Below are 21419 nucleotides of genomic sequence, written 5' to 3' on the forward strand. Positions count from 1 at the left end.
CCACCACGAACGCATTTTTCAATCAATTGGTGATGTTCGTGAGTTGGAGGATATTGTACGTTTATTCCACTCATCCAATTGTTAAAATGACTAGCAAAACTAAATATACTTACAGCAGATAATATATGAAAACCGGTTTGCACAAACGTTTTATTATCAAAATCAATCAAAGCCATTCCTAAACTTAACGAATCAATCACCACATAAATTTTTAATAAGGTTTTTAATTTTTTAATTTTGAAAAAATTCCAAATCAATTTGACGTTTTCATAATCGCCTTTGATTTTATCTATTTCTTCTTCCAAAGTAGCACTTTTAGATAAATCATTTTTAGCAAATAATTCAATGGGTGGTATTGACTCCTATTCTTTTTCTAATAAATGTAATTCCAATTGCGAATACGGAAAAATTAATTTTTTAGTCAAACAAGATTTTAAAGTATCATTTTGCAATAAATGAGTCATGGATTCGTAATCCAAAAAACCATATTGATAAAAATAACTTACAGCTGATGTAATTAAATCATTTTTACACTTGGAGGTTAACATGGAGGTAGCTTCATTCAAAGACATGTTCATCAAACGATAGGAATCCACAATTCTAACTTTGTTGTAAAAATCAACAATACGAATTTTAGCGCTATTTTGCGCTATAAAAAAACAATGATCAAAGCTAAAATATTTCATTAAATTTTCATAATCGCTACTGTTACTGTTGTCTAAATCGTGTAAAGGAAAATCTAACGTTTTATGTAAACTATTGATGATCATGACAGCGTTATCGAATACAGAATTGTGAGCGTATATATTTAAAATATTGTGTGAAGAAACCTTACCGTACGATACGTTACATAGATTGTGAGCTAAACCTAAAACTTCTCCAGTATAATGATCATGATCTACTACTAGATGATTCTCAAAATGATACAGTACCGATTTTAAGATATTTTGTAAATCTTTTTGAAATTCTTTTTCATATAAGTGTTGTTCGTAATAATGAACATTTTCACTATCAGCATGATTAGATTTTAAACTGACAGTCAATACTTGGTGCCATAATTTTACCTGTGTTTCATCAATGTCAGAAAGTAATGAAAACAACTGTATATCGTTTACCTTGTCATTCTCACTTAAATTTACATATTGCGATTGTAATAACGTTTTCATCACCTGAAATATTTCCAAAAAGGTTTTGAATAAAAATCTACTATCTTCTAACAAAAACAAATCCATATCTATAGAATCAAATTGAAAAATCATATCTTCTTCAAATAAAATGTCATACCTGCGTTGTGTTAAAAATAGTTTACCTAACCATCGTATGATGTTCATGACTTCGTCCATATTCATATTAATGATTTTACACATATACCCATTTTGCCAACTATAACCTTCTCCGTATGTTTCGATCAGTAAAATCCATTTTTTTAATAAATATAAAGTTTGCGTTAAAAACAATAAACGTTGTTTGATCTTTGACGTATTTTCATTTTGAATCAAATTTTGCATTGAATCAGACAAAGCAAACAAATTCACTTCGCTTAACCACTCATATAACAAATCTGCTAAACTCTCATGATTGTAACACACAGGATCTATTTCTTTTTGATTAAATGACTTTTCTATTTCCAGATCGCAAAAACGATTTTTTACATTTTCCATTTTTAATTTATTACATTTTTTTTTACATATGGTACAAAAAATTTCATCTGGTTGCCATAACTTGTCATAATCTTCTAACGATATATTTAAAGCTGAATTTTCTTTTAATAATACCTGACTACAATAATTTTTAACTACTGCTGCTAATAACAACAAATCATACACTATCAAGTCACTTTTTAAATTTTCTTTTACCTTTAGGTTTTCACATTGCATCATCTCTTTCCATAATTTTTGTCGATACTCATAAGCTATAATATTTTTACAGTGTTGTATAGGAACGGGTAACAAATCAATGATATTTTTTTTTAAACTTTCATCATTGTTTTCATAATAAAAAACCAATTGTTTTATCACATTTTCTTGAACATCTAATCCAAACAATTTTTTAGCTAAATGATCGGAAATAATATTTAATGAAACCGTATGACAAAAATAGGTTAAATGAGACAAGGTTTTTTGTTTTTCTTCTTTTTCACCCGAATATGGTATATTTAATGTTTCACAGTCAAAAGTGATAAAAAAAGGAAATTGTCTTCTACTTTGCATCATAAACTTTGTACGCGGTTTATAAAAATTTCTTTTAGGACTATATAAAAAACATTTATTATTATAAAATCCTTCACAGGTAGTTTCATGTTTTTTTTCGTTAGTATTGGAATAAAATTGTAAACAACGCTGACACTCTTTTAAATACAGTTTTTGAACTCGTTGATCACTGACTAATTTTTTACTATAGTTAAGATTAATTAAATTTAAAGCGTGATAAGTGTGACTACCTTGATCCGCAATTAAAATGTTGATGGTATTGGAAAATTGTCCGTTTAATAAGTCTTTTTCTTCCGTTTCTAGTAATGGTAAAAACCTTTTTAACTGTATTGGATTTAACAATTTACTTTCGAAAATAGGATTTAAATAATCTTCATAAATGTTTATAAGTTTTAAATTGTTAGCGATTAAATGAAGTCGATTGATTTTTTTTTTAACTACAAAAATTCTTAAATGGTATGGAAACATGACGCCTTCGTTTGTAAAGTGCATGCATATCGATTCTAAATTCTTTACTGTCAGATTATAGCAACTGTTTTTAATAAAGATGAGAAAATTTTTCATCGCTATCCAATCTTCTTCCTTTAATCCTTTTTTTAAAAATTCAAAAACATCCTCTTCGCTTTTAATACCGCCTACCGTATTTTCTCTCTCCCATAAATCAAACTCTTTAATTTTCGTAATTTTTATTTTATTTAACAACATACCTATTAATATAGCCACATAAAAACAATACCCTTTATCTGCTATTGAACTATAATCCAAAAACATTTTTTTTTTTTTGGAAAATACTTAATACTTTTCCATTTTGATCATAATTATCCGACCAATTTTTATGCGGTCTACACCAAGGTCCCACTAATTCAGAATATTCAGGGTGTTCTTTATTTTTATTACAGTATTCTTCTTTATCTAATCGATTTAAAAACTGAATTAAATATTTGACACTATATTTTGATAAAGGATTAAAATCGGATCTAATCTTTTTGCGTTTTATAGTTCCTATAATATCATGTCTCAGTTTCATAATTTTGTCCTCTTTCATATTGGTCAATAATTGTGACTTGAACAAATCTAAAGCAATTAGTCTCCAACCGCTACCACTTTCTACATATTCAAAAGCTTGCTTTATATTAATATTAGCTATCATTTTTAAAAATGATTTTTTTTCCAATTTTTTAATCACATATACAGGAGACGAATAAGCAAATTTAACAACTTTAGACTCACCGCTTCCATAATCATCGTTTCCATACAACATGACCACCACATTTTGATATAAACAAGGCACGTCAAGAGCTGGAAAGGTCAATTCTTCTTCTTTATCCATGAGTTCAAAAGTGAATTGTTCTATCCATTTTCCTATATCCAATGGATTTTGAATGAACATATTTAATTCATCTGTACTCATAATACTTTCCGTTTTCATTTCTCTTGTTCTTTCATTCCTATACGTGTTTACAAAAAAATGTGTTCCACTGGAATAACTTTTTTTCTCTTCAGAAACTGTATACTCCATGTTTATTTTTCTAATATTATTACTAAAAAAAGAAATGGATTATTTCGTTATAAATTTTATAAAGCTTTTAAATAAAAATGAAAAAAACATCATTTATAACAACTCTGTTTATTTCGTTATAAATTATATACAGCTTTTTAATAAAAAATGAAAAAAAAACATCATTTATAACAACTCTAAATCCCATAAATGATATTTGTTTAAATAATTTTTATATACAATTACTTCATATTTAGAGCAATGAAATTCACTTTGTTCATGCTCTTCACAAACAACACAAATATCAAATTCAACAATATTTTTTACTGTTGGAACTTTCCATTTCTCCAAGTCAAAACTTTTGAAATTGTGTTTTTCACAAAAGTTTTTTTCTAAAGTTCCACCTTTGTATAAAATGATATCTTGCGGTGTAAAAATAGTACACAATATAGAATATATATTTTTACAAAATAAAGGGGAGGAAGTATAATAGTTTAATTTATGAATGTTTTTTTTACAATAATTGAAAACGTTTTGATATTTACACTCCAGATCCACATATTTGAGACAAGGATTACCAAAAAAAGTGATTGGTTTATTTTCATAACTCTCATCATCGTTATTATCTAATATTTTAACAATCGTTACTTCTCTCACACAACAGTGATGCTTGGTTATCTAAAAAATACATATATAGATACATCTATAGATAAAAAAAATTAAAAAAATATATCAAAAAAAATTATATTTTTTACCTGTATTCCCTCCATGTCCATGAGCCAAATCCGTCGATCCAAAACCTCCATTTCTTTGTATATTTATAACTTTGATATTTAAGGGTCTAAAATAAGGAATAAAAAGCATTTGTGCTATTTTTTCTCCTTTGTGAATATTTACAACTTGATCAATTTTATTTTCAATTTGCACTTTTATATTTCCAACATAATCAGGATCAATCAAACCATTAATAACATGATACGGTTTAAAAATTCCACTTGACTTAGCCATGACCATTCCACATATTTGATCAGGAATATAACTTATATTCAAATTACTGTCTACAATAGTTTTACTATGTGGGTTTAATTCGTAATCTGAAACACAATACAGATCTAATCCTGCGCTATTTTTGGTAGCGTACACGCTTTCTATTTCTTTAAATTCATATTTTATATAATTTTCCATTTTTATCTAATAATAAACAACTTTTATTTTTTCAAATTTAAAAAATACCTTTACAATATTTACCATCACAAATTTCATAATCATGTAATAAAGCGTGTAAATAATACATAAACATGTCGTAAGTATGATTATCCTCAGATAAATGTAATACACTCATCAAATCATTATCTTTTTCACTTAAACTAAAATAAACATAATTAAAAAAAGGTATATCCATGGTCAACCATAACAGTCTTGAAAAGTCTTTTTCACTCTCGCTTAACAACTTAATCATTAATTCTTGGGCTAGGTTTGTTCGTTTCATCATCAAATGATGAACAATTTTAGACGAAATAATATTTTCATCTTGAATTAGATCATAAAAGTGGTTGGTTTCTTTCAAAACGTTTTCCAAATGTGAAACAAATTCTCCACGACTCATTTTTTAAACTTTTTTAATGTTATAATCCTAAAAAATACAAAAAACGGTGATTAAAAAATATAAATATTACCATGGGTTTAAAAGTGTACCCCCACAATATTGTCCATCACACATTTCATAATTATGTAAAAAAGCGTGTAAAAAAAACATAAAAATGTCATAAGATTTATTTTCCATGGATAAATTTAATACTTCCATATCATCCGTTTCTTTTTGGTTTAATCTATGGTACATATAATTAAAAAAACTTATTTTCTTTTCCAAAGATATCAAAAATTTAAAATCGTCATTGTCCATTTCGTTTTTTTTAAATTCTTCCCGCAATAGATCTCGAGCTTTAACTTTTTCATTCATGACTAAAAAATGCGCAATTTTATTAATGATATTATCTGAACTCGAGTTGTTGTTTGTGTATTCCAAAGCTTGATTCAAATGATCATCGGATTGTATATTATTCATTTTCGTTACTTTTTAACCTAAAACATATTACATTTTATAAAATTTTATAAATTATACTTAAAAAGATCTTTTATTGTAACTTTTTTTCATCTTTAAGAACATATTAAAATTTCAAACACCTTAAAAAACACATTTTATTTTCATAAACCAAAAAATAAAAAAATGTTATTATAATATTCTAAAAACATCGATACACCACTCGACTTGCAAGGACAATAGTCATAAAAAAACCAATACACAAACCGACCGTCAAACCCAAACCAAAATTATTTTTTTTTGGACATAGAATTTTTTCTTTATTTTCATCTATTACACTTATCCAACGATTAATGTACTCTAACATCTCTTTGTTATATTCCGCGTTTAAAATATGAAACTTGATATCTTCTAACGCTATGGAAACAATAGTTTGTAAAAACAAATGCTGATAAATACAATCGAAAGATAAAATGCTTTTATAACTTGTCACGGATATTGATTTTTCTTTCACGATACACTCCACTTTTATTTTGTTCATTCTGCTTAATAAAACTGATTTCTCAAAGGTTATACTAAAATCAAATAATTTTTCCATTTGATAATGAATATCAATAGACGAAGATACAAATAATTTTAATTCATCGTAAATTTTGTCTTCTGTCTCATTTGAACTCAACAGTGATATTTTTATCCATCTCTAAAACAAAATTCTTGTTATAATATTTAAAAAAGACATACTTCAAAGTTTTGAACATAAATCAAAATTTCACTTACTTGCCATTTATTATGTTTGGTTTTTGTCTCCATTTCTTTTATTTCATTCATGACCTCACAAACTTTGGTTTCTTTATTTTCTTTTATTTCCAAACTCATTATTTTATTCTAAAAAATATTACAATTTTTATTAACCAATAAAAAATAAAATCAAAATAGTATAGTTTTACCACCTTTTTACAACCATAGGATTTATCAAAAATAATTTTCCGAATAAAGAAGTTTGAAAACACCAGTCATCACAACATTTTTTTTTGTATTGCGTTAACATTTCCTTCATCATTTTTTCAAAACTAATATTATTCCATTTATCAAAAAAATTATTGTCTAAATGAAACAATCGCAAGAACATTTTTTTTTGAATGTCGGTTAAAGTTTTCATTCGCTGTCCATTAAAAACGTCCACACATATTTGCACTAATTCGCTTTCATTTTTTAAAATAAAATCTTTGTCTATTTCAGCCATATTTAATTATAATTTTAAGTATCTACGAAACATAAATACCATTTTTTAATTATTTATTTTCCATTTTTTAAGAACAACATCATAATTAACAGTTTTACAAACTAACAAAATATAATCTACATAACATATATAGTCTACAAAACACCTGTCTGTACATATACACTCAGATTTTTTTTTTAAATTTTTTATAATTTTAGCGATTTGTTCTTTTCTTGAGTATTCCGTCAAACTTTTTATAAAAGTGTCATTTTTTAATTTTTTGTTCATTTCCACTAAAACGCTCTTTCTATCCAGACATTGCTTATTGAGTACTATTTCGCTACATTCCAACACGCGACTAAACATTGTAAAACTCCAATCTTCGGAAAAAATCTCCGCACAAATATCGATTAAATCCTCGTCAGACATTAACAAACTGAATGACATTGTAATTAGGATTTTATAACAAATACCAAAATGATATTAGAATTATGTTTCTAAAAAAATACAAACTAACATAAATAATAAGTCTACAAAACTGAATTTTTCTGAAAATAAATTGTTCAAAAAAAGTCCAGTCTTGAAGATTACTAATTTTCAATATATACTAAATTGAACAGTGACATTTATCATCGCAATATACTTTAGTTAAATAAGTAGGATTATGTCGTTGGTGAACTTTTACTTTAGGATGTTTTTGAGACCAACGAGCAAGTTGTTTAATGTAACTCAATTTTTTTACAATACCATAATATGGATGAACATAAATGAGAACAAATTGTTGATTTAAAAAAGTTAAAACTCGATCTATATCCCAATTATCAAAGTCTTCAGGAACCTCTTTTACTATTTTTTCCATTTTTTTAATCACAAAATAAATTACGACAAATCTAAAAAATGATAACTACAATTGCAAATGAAACAAGAAAATATTAAAAACACACGTATAAAATCATTTCATAAAAAAATATTATGTCATAAGTTTTTAATTATAAAACAAAATATAGGACATTGTTTATTCCACAATTCTTTTTTTGTTAGATAAAACAAAAACGTCAGCATTATAAGCGCTATCAAAATAATCACCGTTACGTAAATCATCAATAGAATCAGGTTTAAAATTTCTTTTAAAAAAAACAAAACGTGTTGCTTCCGGATACTTGTTATGTAATTCTTCTAAACTATCACTCTTTCTTTTTCTTCCGTAAACAAAAGCTGTTTTTTTAAAAGTAAAATGTTTTTCATTTTCTTTGTTCATCTCTTTAAACATGTCATACACTGGATAGGGCGTATAAAGACAATAGATCAATTGATGGTAATATTTGATAGATCTAAATTCCAACTCCTTTTCTTTCTCTATTTCTAGCATTTTTAATATCTTAGGCATGTACAAATATACTTCGTAATAATTATCAAAACTATTTCTTTTTGGAACATTTAATTTCATATACACACTTTTCGGTATAGTATTGATAAAAAACATATGATACAACACTTTCATTTCGTTAAGCAATTCGTAAGAGTGAGGAAATGAGATTTCATATCTTGAACGAAACATTTTTAAAGTGGATAATTTTAAATATTTATTTAAAAAATTTTTTCTCACCATCATCATAAATACGATCAACCAAATTTCTTCGTTTTGTAGATGAATTTGTAAACCTTTTTTTAATTCTTCCATGTCAAACAAAGCCTGTGCTTTAATTAACCAGGTATCATAATCTTCCACTAAATAATTATCAGCTAAAACTTCATTAAACACTTTTTCAATTATACGCTCATCATCAGACACCATTTGATTGGAATTAGTAATACTTTCATACTTTTCCAAAAGGTCGCCTATATCTCTAAAACTATTTAATATTAATTTGGCTTTTTTTTCAAAATCAATTTGTGGATATTTGGTCATTAAATTTTTAAAATTTTCATTCAAATCGGGAAATCTGTCAATTTCATCATTAGTAACTATACCGATATTATCGTGGAGAAAAACACCTTTAGATTTTGTAACATTAAAAATATCATCAGTCGACATCTTCTGTTTATCAGTAATAGGTAAAACTTCTTCCTTTTTACTTTCTTCCACCAGGAATGGTATTTTTTAGTTAACACTATTCACTTGATTAGCTATCTAATAAAAAACAGATATATTTGAAAAAAATCATTTATACAATGTAAAAATATTAAAAAATAGTATTACAAACTTGTCCTTTAGTGATTTTATGTAATATTAAAAAAGACAAAAAAATTATACAGTATTCATCAAAAAAATATCATCCACATTTTCACCTTGAAGATTAAGATATTCACAACAATAATGAAATATTTCATGAGCTTCATTACAACCGCGTTTTAAATTGAAAAAATATACAATATTAGATAAATGATAACAAATGTGACAAGCTAAATATTGACAAAAAACAACATCATCGTTTTGTTCCGCTTTTTCTTTCAAGGCACTAAAACGATCAATAAATAAATTATTTAAAATTTCAGTTTTAGCGCTTTTAATGTCTAACAAACTCAAAAAATATGTAACGCTATTGACTCCGTTGATTAGTCTTCCGGTATGTTTAATAGGATTACCGCGCTTGTCTATCAAACAAATATCATTACCATTTGGTTCGTCGTCTGAAATTTCAATAACATTAGGTTCATTCAATTTAGAATTATCGTCAGATTCATCACCTGTTAAATCAATTACTTCTGGAGTTGGGTCCACTGTAAAATGTACTTCTACGTTATCATTAAATGTGACGTGTTTTTCTTCTGACATTTCAATTTCATTTTGTTCATCCATTTTTATATTAAAACTAAACGTTATTTATATTGTATACAAAGTTGAGCTGCTAGTTTAATACATTCCATACAAAACGTATCGCGATCCAAACACAAATAATAATAATTTAACAAAACACCCAATTCGTTTAATAATTCAACAAAATGATTTTTTAAAAATCCGTCAGCAATATTACAATGATATTGAAAATCATAATTTACATTTTCTCGTAATATTAAAAAATAATCATCGTCTTTTAAATATTTACTATAAAATAAAGGATTATCGCAAATACATTTTATTTCTTTATCGTTATTATTTTCCAAAACTTTTAACAGTTCTTTATGATTTTGAATAAATTCTTGAACGTCCAATAAAAATTCGCGAAATCTTGAAAAATAAACTGACAACATGATTTTAACGTTAATCTTTTTCTTCTTTGATTTTTTCTAAAAAAATAAATGATAAAACAATACAAAAAACAAAAGTTGTTGTTTATAACATTTTATCCACTTCATTATAATACGTACTCAGTGGTGGTCCTTCAACGGTTTGCAACTTTTTTTCGGTTAAAACATAAGAGGGAATAGATTTTCTAGTTAACACTTCATATTGTAATCTGTTATGTTCTCTAATAAACACATCTACTTCTTTATCGGGATTATAGGAATACATACTTATCAATGTAGGTTTATCCGCATTAAAAGTAATTAATGGAATGGTAAATTCTTTACTAATACTTTTCCAAGCGATATTTTGACTTTCTTTAATACTCTCTATAAACATTTCAGCTATAAAATTTTCATCCCAATTTTCATAAGAAATAACATTATCGTCGACTACGTTATAATAATATTCCATTTTTCTTTCACCGCTGATTTTTGGATTTACAAAACGATTGTCATCAGGTGATGTTTTTATAGCAGCGCGATACATGAAACATTTAACGTTAAATTTAGGATCGTCTAATCCTTCGCAAATAGTTAAACTGTGATTTAAACACTCGTTAATTTTTTTAAAAGGTATCAATACGGAAATTTTTTTAGCGTTTCGAATAACATGAAATACATTTTTATTAAAGTCAAATTGTCCTACTAATTGTATAGGACAACTTAAATATTGATTCATTTTACTTTTAGAGTCATCTTTGTCATTGAGATAAATACAATATAAAGATCCTGCAGCTAATTGTCCATAATTTAAAAAATTAGAAGAAGGAGTACTAGATAAAGTAACCATTTTTTACTTACGACCTTGATAGCTTTGTTCTTTACTTTCGTATTACTTTTTGTTCGATGTCTTGTCGATTGAAGACGTTGAATGATTTCTTTGAAAAACAACCCTTTTTTATATGTTTTTTGAGACTTAATCCGATAACAATAAATATTCTAAAAATAAAACATTACTTTAATAAAAAATATGTCATAAACAAAAGAAAATGAGTCAAATAATCTGACCTACAAAAAACCTTTTTTAAATAATATTAACAAGATTAACATTATCGACAATTTTAATCTAACGTAGTTTCGAAAACAAATTATTTTACAATAAAAAATTCTTCACGGTATTTGCATTGGCGACAATTTTAATCTGAGGTAGTTTCGAAAACATATTTTAACAATAAAAAATATTTTACAGTATTAAAAAGATTAACATTGGCGGCAAGATTAATTAAACTTAGTTTCGAAAACAACTTTTCAACAAAAGAAAAATTCTTCACAGTATTAAAAAGATTAACATTGGCGTCAATATTACTTTAACTTAGTTTCGAAAACAACTTTTAACACTATAAAATTTTATCCACTATTGAAATAGGATTATACAGGATTAAGCGTCAAAAAAACACATAAATAAGCTTGAAAAAAACACATTTTATCAAACGACTTGAACTCGTATTGAAGTGTTTTGAAGTACGTAAAAGAAACACAAGTAAAGGTATAGGATAAATTCTTCTTCAGAATATTTATTTTATCTTAACGAGTTAAAAAATCATTATCAAAGAATAGCTGAAAAACATATAGATTTTGCTTGTCCTGCAGATGATTACGGAAATTGTGATTGTTGTGACGAATGGTTTTTAATGAATAAACAAAACACAGATTTGTTTCGTTGTTGTAAATGTGTGTTGTATTTTTGTATTTCTTGTTTTCATTTTCATCAAAGTATTTGTAATAAAATGTTAACCGAAGAAAAAATAAAACAACATGCTATTATGTTACGTTATGTTAAAAAAGAATCCATTATTAAAAATGTCAATGTAGATAAAAACCACAAAAGATGTACTCAGGATAAATGTCACGTATTTGAAGAATAAATTTGATTTTTAGATGGGAAAAAATCGTTGTAGAAAAAATATTCAAAATCATCCCTATTTTAACACGGATGTTCCAAACAAGTCGTCACTAGAAAAAGAATTAAAAGAATTAAAACAAGAAATCTTAACGTTAAAGTTGGAATTAAAGAACGCTTTTGAAGAAACATTTATGTTATGTTTTAAATTTGACTTTTTATCCACGTGTGTTATCGAAAGTATTGATTACGACGAAAGAACATTACATGAAAAAATTTTCAAAACCGTATTGAGAATTTTTCAAAAAGATCCTAAAGATTATCAAAAAAAAATTCATGCTTATTTGGCTATGAAAGGTCATTTTATATATTTAGAAAAGCATTGGGTGTAACAAAAAATAAATATATCGATACTTTTTGTAATTATTTTTTTTAAGGAAACTATTGACTAAACTTTTAGTTTTTTACAGTAAACATTGTTTTATAATGATGATATTCATTTCTTTTTTAAATAACGTTTAGTTGTATGTTAATTTTTAGATAAATAACATATGATATGGAAAAATCAAAGCTTACAGTAAATTCAACATATTACAAAGTGTTTAATGTAAAAGAAAAACATTTATGGACAATTCAAGAAAGAAAAGAAGTGAAAAACATTTATAAAAAATGGCGATATGAAAGAATTATTAAAAATTTATCAATGCTACCGGACTGCAAAAGTTTTCCTTGTGTTAAAATAAACAATGAAACCTTAATTTATAAAGAAATGAACAAATATGATTTAGATTTGATTAAAAATGAAATGAAATACAATTGTTTATAAATTTTTTGTTTTTGTTATCAAATACAATTGTTTATAAATTTTTTTGTGTTTGTTATCAAATACGATTTTTCATTAATGTTATTTTATAACATGTCATTTTTAAAAAAAAGATGAATTTTCAAAATAATAAAAAAAGAAGAAACGATGCAGTCGAAGACGAGGATGATTACTTTGACAAAGAATATGAAAGGCAGCAAATGAAAAAAAAAAATGAAAGATTAGCTCTGGAAATTATTGCAAGAAAGTTGGGAATAGATTCAAAAGTTTATGCTAGAATTGCTGGAATGGACGAATGGAAAATAGAAGAATTAGAGTATGACAATAAAAAACTTTCCCATTTTAATTTAGCGGTAGTGTTTTATTTAAAAAAGACCTTTGCTGAAAACTTAAGAATATTAGCTTATATAAAGCGATATGATATTGTAAAAGAAATACAAGGTTTAATGTACGATTGATAATTTTTTTGTACACATGGAGATTGATAATTATTCCAATACAAGTGAAATGATTAAAGAAATTGGTTTATTAACTCATAAAAAATATTATTTAAAGTTATTACATGCTACAAATGATTTTGATTATTGTCATTTCATAATAGAACATTTGAATAATAATTCTTTTATTAATCTTCAAACTGAATCTGTTGTTATTGAATATTTTTGTAAAAAAATTATTTAGATTAATTAAAATGAACAATCAAAAAGAGTTGAATTTATCAATGAAAGACAAGAAATCTTATATTATACAAAAGTACAAGCGAATTAAAATAGCACCAAATCCAACCGCAACAATACCTGAAATAGCACCAAACACAACCACAACAATACCTGAAAAAGAAAACTTACCTGTTATAACAGGTAAGTTTAAAGTTTACAATTTAAAAGATAAACACAAATTTTCATTGCAAGAGAAAGAAGAAATTATAAAAATAATAAAAAAATGGAAGTATAACAGAATGATGAAAAACCAAAATTTTGTACCTGATGAAACCAGTTTTCCGTGTGTCAAAATGAATGAACAATGGTTAGTATATAAAGAATTAACCGATCAAGATATTCATAATATGAAACTACAACTTTTTCATAACCTTTATTTATCGTTGAAAAAGAAATTTTAAAATTTTTTCTTTACAATTTATCTTGTACTTATATTAATTATATTATATGATAATTACATTTTAAAAATTTTTTACTTATTGTAAATTATTTACTGTTTTTATATTTGTTGAATTTGTAACCTCATTTGATAACTGATTACAGTATTTAGTCATTATTTTATGGAAACTTGTACCTTCTGGCTAATTATTTAGTGAACAATAAAGATAAAACAACATTTTTGTTTTTATTTTATTATATTTTTTATTAAAAAAACAAAGATACAATGTTATAAAAAATTATCTTCCAATTCTCATTTAATAATAACCTTCCATTTCTGTTGAATCTCATAACCGGATTCAACGCTATTTGGAGCTCTCGAACACCTGGCACGTAATCCGGATCGCGCAAGTCTCCATCCGATTCGGATTCTTCTGATTCAGATTCTTCTGATTCTGATTCTTCTGATTCTTCTGATTCTTGGTCTTCTTCTTCTTCTACTTCCATTATAAAATCTAATTCGTCATCGGTGTTGACCTCGATGACGTCGTCAATGTTGATAGTGGAACTGATACTATTCACCTAAAAATATATCTCATTACACACGGATAATAACAATACAAGTCTACAGAACTAACGATATATTATACCTGGATTGGTAAATGTACTGGAATTGACCTCAACCGAGACAGTAATTCATTTACACAAGCGCGATGCTCTACGGGAACTTCCACCTCTCCATCTTGCAATTTTAGAGTTGTTGTTGTTGAAGAAACACTCATGGCTTGATTAAAAATGATTAAAAATTTGAGCAGGGGTTCTGGATGTCTTCACGCTTCTAACGCTGTACTGACCAGAATGAACCGAAACACAACTTATATATCCACTTTAATCCTTTTCAGGGGGAAAATAATTCAACCAATCACAAGTCTTCTTTCCTTTTCAATCAACCAATCACAAGCCTCCTTTCCTTTTCAATCAACCAATCACAAGCCTCCTTTCCATTTCAATCAACCAATCACAAGACTCCTTTCAATCAAACTATCACAAGCCATTTATAATCGATGTCAATCATTATTTACACGTCATCATTTACCTTAAGTTATGTATTTAAGATTAGATTAAAGTGGTCATATACTTATCATCAAACAAATACTTCCATTTAAACGATATAAATGCAATTTTGGAAAGTAACTTTCCGATGGCAAAATCTCATTTGGATGGTCCTTTGACAGAAACTGTTTTAATACCGTTTAATAACTTTTTAAAATATCAATTTTTACCTTATTGTGATGAAACAGCCAAAAAATTATTAAAAAAAGATGTCAAATTTGCTGATGAAATTGAAAAAAATAATGATCTGTATAGATTCAATAGCCTTTTTAAAATACCTGAAAAAGAAATAAAACACGATATTTTTAAATACGAAGTTATCCAAAACAATGCTAATAAAAATTTATTAAAAGATATGGATTTATTAAGAACAAATAAATTAATTGATAATGACGGGTTTTTATCTTTAGAAAATGTCATGTCTATACCTCATATTATAAGAGAAGAAGATTTTGAATATCTACAACAAAACGAAAGAGAAAAATATTATACATCTCATTATAGGTCAATAGTAGCATCTAAACAGTTTTTAGATATACCAGAAGAAGAACGAGCTCATATTGAAAGTTTAAAAAACTATTATACAAAAGCAATTGTTCCTATCATATAATGGCTCCATTGACACCATGTTTGAAACTTTGTAATAAAAGAAAAGGTGATTATGTAGAAGGAGTTCTTAAGCAAGCAGATACCATTGAACAATCGTTGGATATAGTAGAAGTTGTTCCCAATCATAAACATTGTGAACTAAAAGAACATTTTAAAATATTTATATATACAACAACCCTTGTATTTGTTTTATATTGTATTATTACTGTCATTATTTTTTATACAAAAAAATGAAATAAATTATTACAGTGGTATTATTTTTTACAATTGTCCATTATTGAATAGCTTGACGTTTTTGTTCTAAATAATTACATCCTTGATTAAGTAAATTTCCAGCCATATCTGACTTTAAGGCTGTTTTAGCCATATTACCCAAAGAACTAAATATTCCTTTTCCGCGTTTACGATGTTTCTTTGAATGTTTTCGTTTTCCACTGCCTCTATTTTTAAAAACATGTTTTTTATGTTTTTTTGGATGTTTTCTTTGATGTGCTTTTACACTCACCATTTTTAATATTTGTTCATTAATTAAAATATATTTATATAATTAGATGTTTTTATAAAATGATATTATTTAACTCATTTTTGAGTTACATTTTTAACATAACCCATCTTTATTTTATATCTATATTGTTTTATAATTTTTTAGCGTATTAATAATAAAATGGTACGCATTCTTCATTTGTCAAAGAGCGAGTTGCGAAAACCAAGACTTATCAACGTCAGAAAAATACCATCTATGGAAGAATACCTTGTTATATCTCCGCATCATGTTGTATTATACGATATTAAACAGTTTCCTTATCCAAGAAATTCACACGTTAAAAATTATCCACTTTTGAAATTTATCCGAGGAGATATATTTATTATTCAAAACGCTGACGAAGGAAATACCGTCCATATCGATGAAGATATTATTCAACGACTGTCGGATATATTACAAAAAGACAAACAACAACGAAAGACAATGTGCTGTAATGTGATAAATGACGTATTAGACGTATTACACAACAAATAAAAAATTTAAAAATTGAAAAATGATTCTCCTTGGTGGGGAATCGAACCCAGTCTCTCGATAGACAGTCGAGAATACTAACCTCTATACTACCAAGGACTTACTATTTTTAGTTTTACAAGTCTTCTTACTTAAATTTATTTTTTATATTTAAAAAGCAAAAAAGATACAAAGTATATAAAAGTTATTTTTTATTATAAAAAACAAAGATATAAAAATATAAAAAAATTATCGTCCGTTTCTATTGAAACGCATGACCGGATTTAATACCACTTGGACCTCTCTAACGCCGGGTATATAATTCGGATCATGGAGGTCATCATCGCTTTCGGATTCCTCTGAAGACTCCGTCTCATCCACTTCAGATTCAGTCCGATCAGACTCAGACTCAGAGTCAGACTCGTCCTCAGAAGCTGTTGGATCCTCCGAATCTGACTCCATAACAAAGTCGAATTCATCGTCAGTATGAATTTCTATGACTTCCTCCATCGCTATATTGGAACTGATACAATTCACCTAAAAATAATTTATTATTATACATTATTCATCTCTATGTTTATAATCTTTTATATATCTCTATTATTTATACCTGAATCGGCAAATGAACCGGTGTCGGACGCAACCGGTTCAATAATTCTATGATGTCGGGACGATGTTTGAACGGAATTTCAACGTCGCCATCTTGCAGTTTTACGGTAGTTGTAGTTGATGACACGCTCATTTTTCAATAAAAATTTGCGCAGGGGTTCAGGCTGTCGTGTGGCGTCGAACGCTGTACTGACCAGAATAAACCGAAACACAACTTATATGCCAACGTTAATCCTTTTCAGGGGGAAAAAAAATCAACCAATCCCGTAACGAGTTTCGTTTTACACAGATTAAGATTACGGATTACGGATTAGCTATTACGTTTTACCTTTATTTTTTTGTAATGGATTAAGGATTAAGGATTAGCTTTTTTGTAATGGATTACGGATTACGGATTAGCTATTGCGTTTTATCCTTATTTTTTTGTAATGGTTGATATCCTTATCATCAAAGGTATTTAAAACATTTATTATGGAACGGGGTAAAAATTTTAAGTTGTAACTACAGTAAAATAGGGACAGAAATAGAAATATCAGATAGTCCAGTGACACGTTTTTCCTATATTCAATATATTTAATAATTGAAAAGTATGATAGTGTCACAGTTATTGGCATGACTCAATTACTGGCACTTTTCATTTTCTATAAAAAAAAAATTATATCTATGTCGAGTTTAAAAGTGAAAAATTATCACCGTATAAACAGAGTAATCTATCGTCTACTAGTTGAGCAAAAAATTTTCGCTGGTTATCAATTCTTTGATTAAAATTTAAATATAAGTAAGAAATAAACGCAATAATTTGGCGCAAATGTTAACCTCGATACGATTTTCGTTTCAGAAGAAATCGAGAACATAATTTTGATTCCATAATTTATTAATTATAATTAAAAGTCCAAAATGGCACCAAAGGTAATATGAAATGTTATTTAAAAATTTAAAAAAAATAATTTTTACAATAAAAACTTTTTGTGTTATTCTTTTTTTAAATTTGGGTGCCAATAATTGTGACAACAACTCAAACACTGGCACAACAATAATTTCAAATGGATATGTTCATAACTCTTAAAATACAATACTTTTTTTAGTTTTTGTTGCACCATTTTATTTTTAGTATTGGTATTAATTATATTTAAGTCATTACTAATAGTAAGTTTGTGAGTTACTTTGAGTTCTATAATTTCTTTTTCAGTCTAAAATACAAAAATCAAGCAAGTCTAAGAGACAAGTTAAAAGAAAGCAGTATGACAATAGTAGCATGCAGAGAGCGATAGACTCAGTTAAAAAATCGGATATGTCTATCAAATCAGCTGCTAAAATGTATAATGTTCCTCGCAGTACTTTACAAACAAAACTATCTGGTTCAAGTAGCCTTATGTGTAGGCCAGGACCAGCACCTTCATTGCCACTGTACATAGAAGAAGCATGTAAAAAATATCTTATTGAAATGGCAAGAAGAGGATTTCCTTTAAAAATAAATGACTTATTAATAATAATTTCAAAAATATTACATAAAAGCTCACATCCTGCTATATTTAAAAATGGAATCCCTTCCAGAACTTGGGCTTACAGATATCTAAACAGGCACCCTGACTTGAAGTCTAAAACATCAGAGCATCACTCTTTAGGTAGGTCCAGTGTCACCAAAGAGTCCCTATTGGCATGGTATAGCAACTTTAAAAAATTCATTGAAGATAAGGAATGAAGTCATGTGATTCAGTCACCAGAACGTATTTTTAATTTAGATGAAACGGCTTTTTATCTAAACTCAAACAGAGGCAAATTCATTGGTAGAAAGCATGAATGTCTGCAACAGGTTTGCACTACTAGTGAAAAAGAAAATGTCACAGTTGCAATCAATTTTTCGGCTGCAGGAGAAACGGCTCCTCCTATGGTAATTTTAAAGAGGCAGAAACTATCTAAAAGTCTTCAGCAATGTGTTTCACTCGGAATGATAGTCCAGAGAAGCTCTAGTGGATGGATGAAGGGAGAAACTTTCCTGTATTATTTAACTGAGTTTAAAAGGTATTTGGTTGGTAAAGGCTTGCTTAATATAAAAGACAATAATCAAAAAATTATACTTTTTGTTGATGGTCATTCCAGTCACCTGAGCTATGGTGCATCTAAGTATTGTGAAGAGACAGGAATTGTACTATACTGCTTGTACCCAAATGCTACACACGTGCAGCAACCTGCTGATGTTGGCATTATGAACTCACTTCAATGTTACTGGGCACGTGAAGTGCAGGTTTACAGAATGAGCCACACCGGAGCTGCCATTACAAGTGAAAAATTTCCTGCCATGGCAATGAAAGCTATTATTCAAAAACTACTCCAGTTATGAAAAAAGCATTTGAGTGCTGTGGTTTATACCCATTTAACCCAGATAGAGTTAATTTAAACAAGCTACTTTCAACTTATCAACAAGCTCCACAGCCTGTTTTCACATATGATGTGGGTAAAAAACTGGCATTAGAAGGGCTAGAGAAAAACTTGTCAGAAGCTGAACTAAAGCAGTTTAAAATTTGGAACAAAGACTCTACAAGCTGTTCACAACACTGGTGCAGGTTATATGAAATATGGAGAGACATGGTTGCAGAAGTAAGACTACCAGCATAATCTTCTGATAGCTCAGGTATTCTTATATTATTAAACTTCTTTGCTATTTTAGTTTCATTTAAATAAAGTATTGAAGATAAATGGATGTTTCAAGCGAACAGTTAAGTGATTTTTTTTTTCCAGCAACTTCATTAGCCATAGATTTTGCTGTTACTCCAGGATTTCTCAACAATCAGCCAATAGTGAACTCTGAAAACAACATTAATGAAACTGGTGCACAATGTAACATTTCTGTCATTACAGAGAGCTCTATAAACTCAGAGTCGAATTCATGTGTTTCTATCAATTCTACTAGCTTGGATAATAGCTTAATAGGTAAGCCAACAAAAAGATAAATTATATAAAGAAACAATTCATTTACTTTTTTATATATTTTTAAAATATATTTTCTGATTAATACTTCATAGATTTTGGGTCAGATATAGATGAAGTTTCTGATAATTTTCAAGTTTCCTTAGATCAAGGTAAAGCAACAATGTTGGTATTGGAAGAAATACTTAAAGTACCTGTATCAAATAAACCTGTAAATAAACGAAAGAAACGTCTAGTATATGCTCTATCTACACAAGAGCATAGACAAACGCTAACAAATAAAGTCAGTGGATCCATAGAAGATGAAAATTGGATTTGTTATGTGTGCAAGGCAAATTATGAAGAGGAAATAAGATCAAAGTTGTGGCTGAACTGTGATTCATGTAATCGTGCTTATTAAAAACTTATTAAAAAACAGAACTTTCCTTTTGTGTGCCAAGAGTGCAATTAAATAAATATATAATTTTATTTCTTTAATTTCTCTTCAATTTCGTGGTTTTTGTTTATAAATTACAACATTTATTATATATATGTATTCAATATACTATAATTATAATATATAATATACTTGTAGTTATTTTACAAACAAAAAATAAAATTAAAAACTAAAAAAATATTTGATCTTTAGGTTCTCTAGCTCTGGATTAAAATTGATGCCAATAATTGATTCGCGCGTGCCAATAATTGAGTCAAAGTGCCAATAACTTGGGACAACGTATCAACTTTTAATGTTAATATCTTCAAGGTTTTTTGCGCTAATGCGGAATTAATTTTGTTATGTCTTTAATAAGGTATTTATCTAATATTGTGCAAAATTTGAAATAATTTCATTCACGGGTACGATTTTTGTACAGAAATTAGTATTAAAAATAGCGTTAAGGTGCCAATAACTGTGACACTACCATATAATTAAAATACTTATAAAGGGTTTTACTAGTAAACATTTTCGTTTTCAAAATTTTCGCAATAATATTATAATCGTATTTATATGTTCGCAATATTTATTTATATTTGTAAATTAATTTTTAATTTTTTTTTTTTATATAAGAAATATTATTTTAGTTAACAAAATTATTATTATTGCTACTTCAGTGTTTCGCTCAATAAAAATTCAAACCCGAAGAAAAATACATGCGCGAGTTTGCAACAAAGTTCTATTACAAAACTACCGTTAGCCGAACGTGAAATTATGTAGTTGGTCGCATTT

General features: G+C 27.3%; 3 protein-coding genes and 1 pseudogene across 5 annotated transcripts; 1 reads left to right on the top strand and 3 right to left on the bottom strand.

Annotated features, from left to right (window-relative positions):
• Window positions 1-2506: 2506 nt before the first annotated feature.
• Window positions 2507-9006, bottom strand: LOC149885491 (uncharacterized). Of its 2 annotated transcripts, XM_090093063.1 has the most exons (3): window positions 6527-6639; window positions 4464-6449; window positions 2507-4386 (listed from the first exon to the last, which is right to left on the bottom strand). In XM_090093063.1, the coding sequence occupies exons 2-3, from the start codon at window positions 4891-4893 to the stop codon at window positions 4343-4345; spliced, it is 474 nt and encodes a 157-aa protein (XP_089949189.1). In that variant the 5' UTR covers window positions 4894-6449; window positions 6527-6639; the 3' UTR covers window positions 2507-4342. The 2 variants fall into 2 exon arrangements, 1 of the variants encoding a protein (XP_089949189.1); XR_016454121.1 differs by lacking the exon at window positions 2507-4386 and having other exon boundaries at window positions 6043-6449; window positions 6527-9006.
• LOC149885492 (uncharacterized) lies at window positions 8393-14764 on the bottom strand. Its single transcript, XM_090093068.1, has 2 exons — window positions 14610-14764; window positions 8393-14541 (listed from the first exon to the last, which is right to left on the bottom strand). Exons 1-2 carry the CDS (start codon window positions 14739-14741, stop codon window positions 14227-14229), a joined length of 447 nt encoding a protein of 148 aa, XP_089949194.1. The 5' UTR covers window positions 14742-14764; the 3' UTR covers window positions 8393-14226.
• A 2160-nt stretch (window positions 14765-16924) lies between these two features.
• Window positions 16925-18480, bottom strand: LOC149885493 (uncharacterized). The gene is made up of 2 exons (XM_090093069.1): window positions 17286-18480; window positions 16925-17212 (listed from the first exon to the last, which is right to left on the bottom strand). The coding sequence occupies exons 1-2, from the start codon at window positions 17415-17417 to the stop codon at window positions 16925-16927; spliced, it is 420 nt and encodes a 139-aa protein (XP_089949195.1). The 5' UTR covers window positions 17418-18480.
• Window positions 18063-20612, top strand: LOC149885494 (uncharacterized; annotated as a pseudogene). Its single transcript, XR_016454185.1, has 5 exons — window positions 18063-18193; window positions 18474-18909; window positions 19027-19916; window positions 20024-20215; window positions 20308-20612. The product of XR_016454185.1 is annotated as an uncharacterized LOC149885494 (transcript).
• Window positions 20613-21419: the final 807 nt, after the last annotated feature.

This window comes from Hydra viridissima, unplaced genomic scaffold (assembly GCF_058129835.1).
Source record: "Hydra viridissima isolate aposymbiotic clone 2 unplaced genomic scaffold, HvirCarnegie_v1 scaffold_7, whole genome shotgun sequence".
Classification (NCBI taxonomy): Eukaryota; Metazoa; Cnidaria; class Hydrozoa; order Anthoathecata; family Hydridae; genus Hydra; species Hydra viridissima.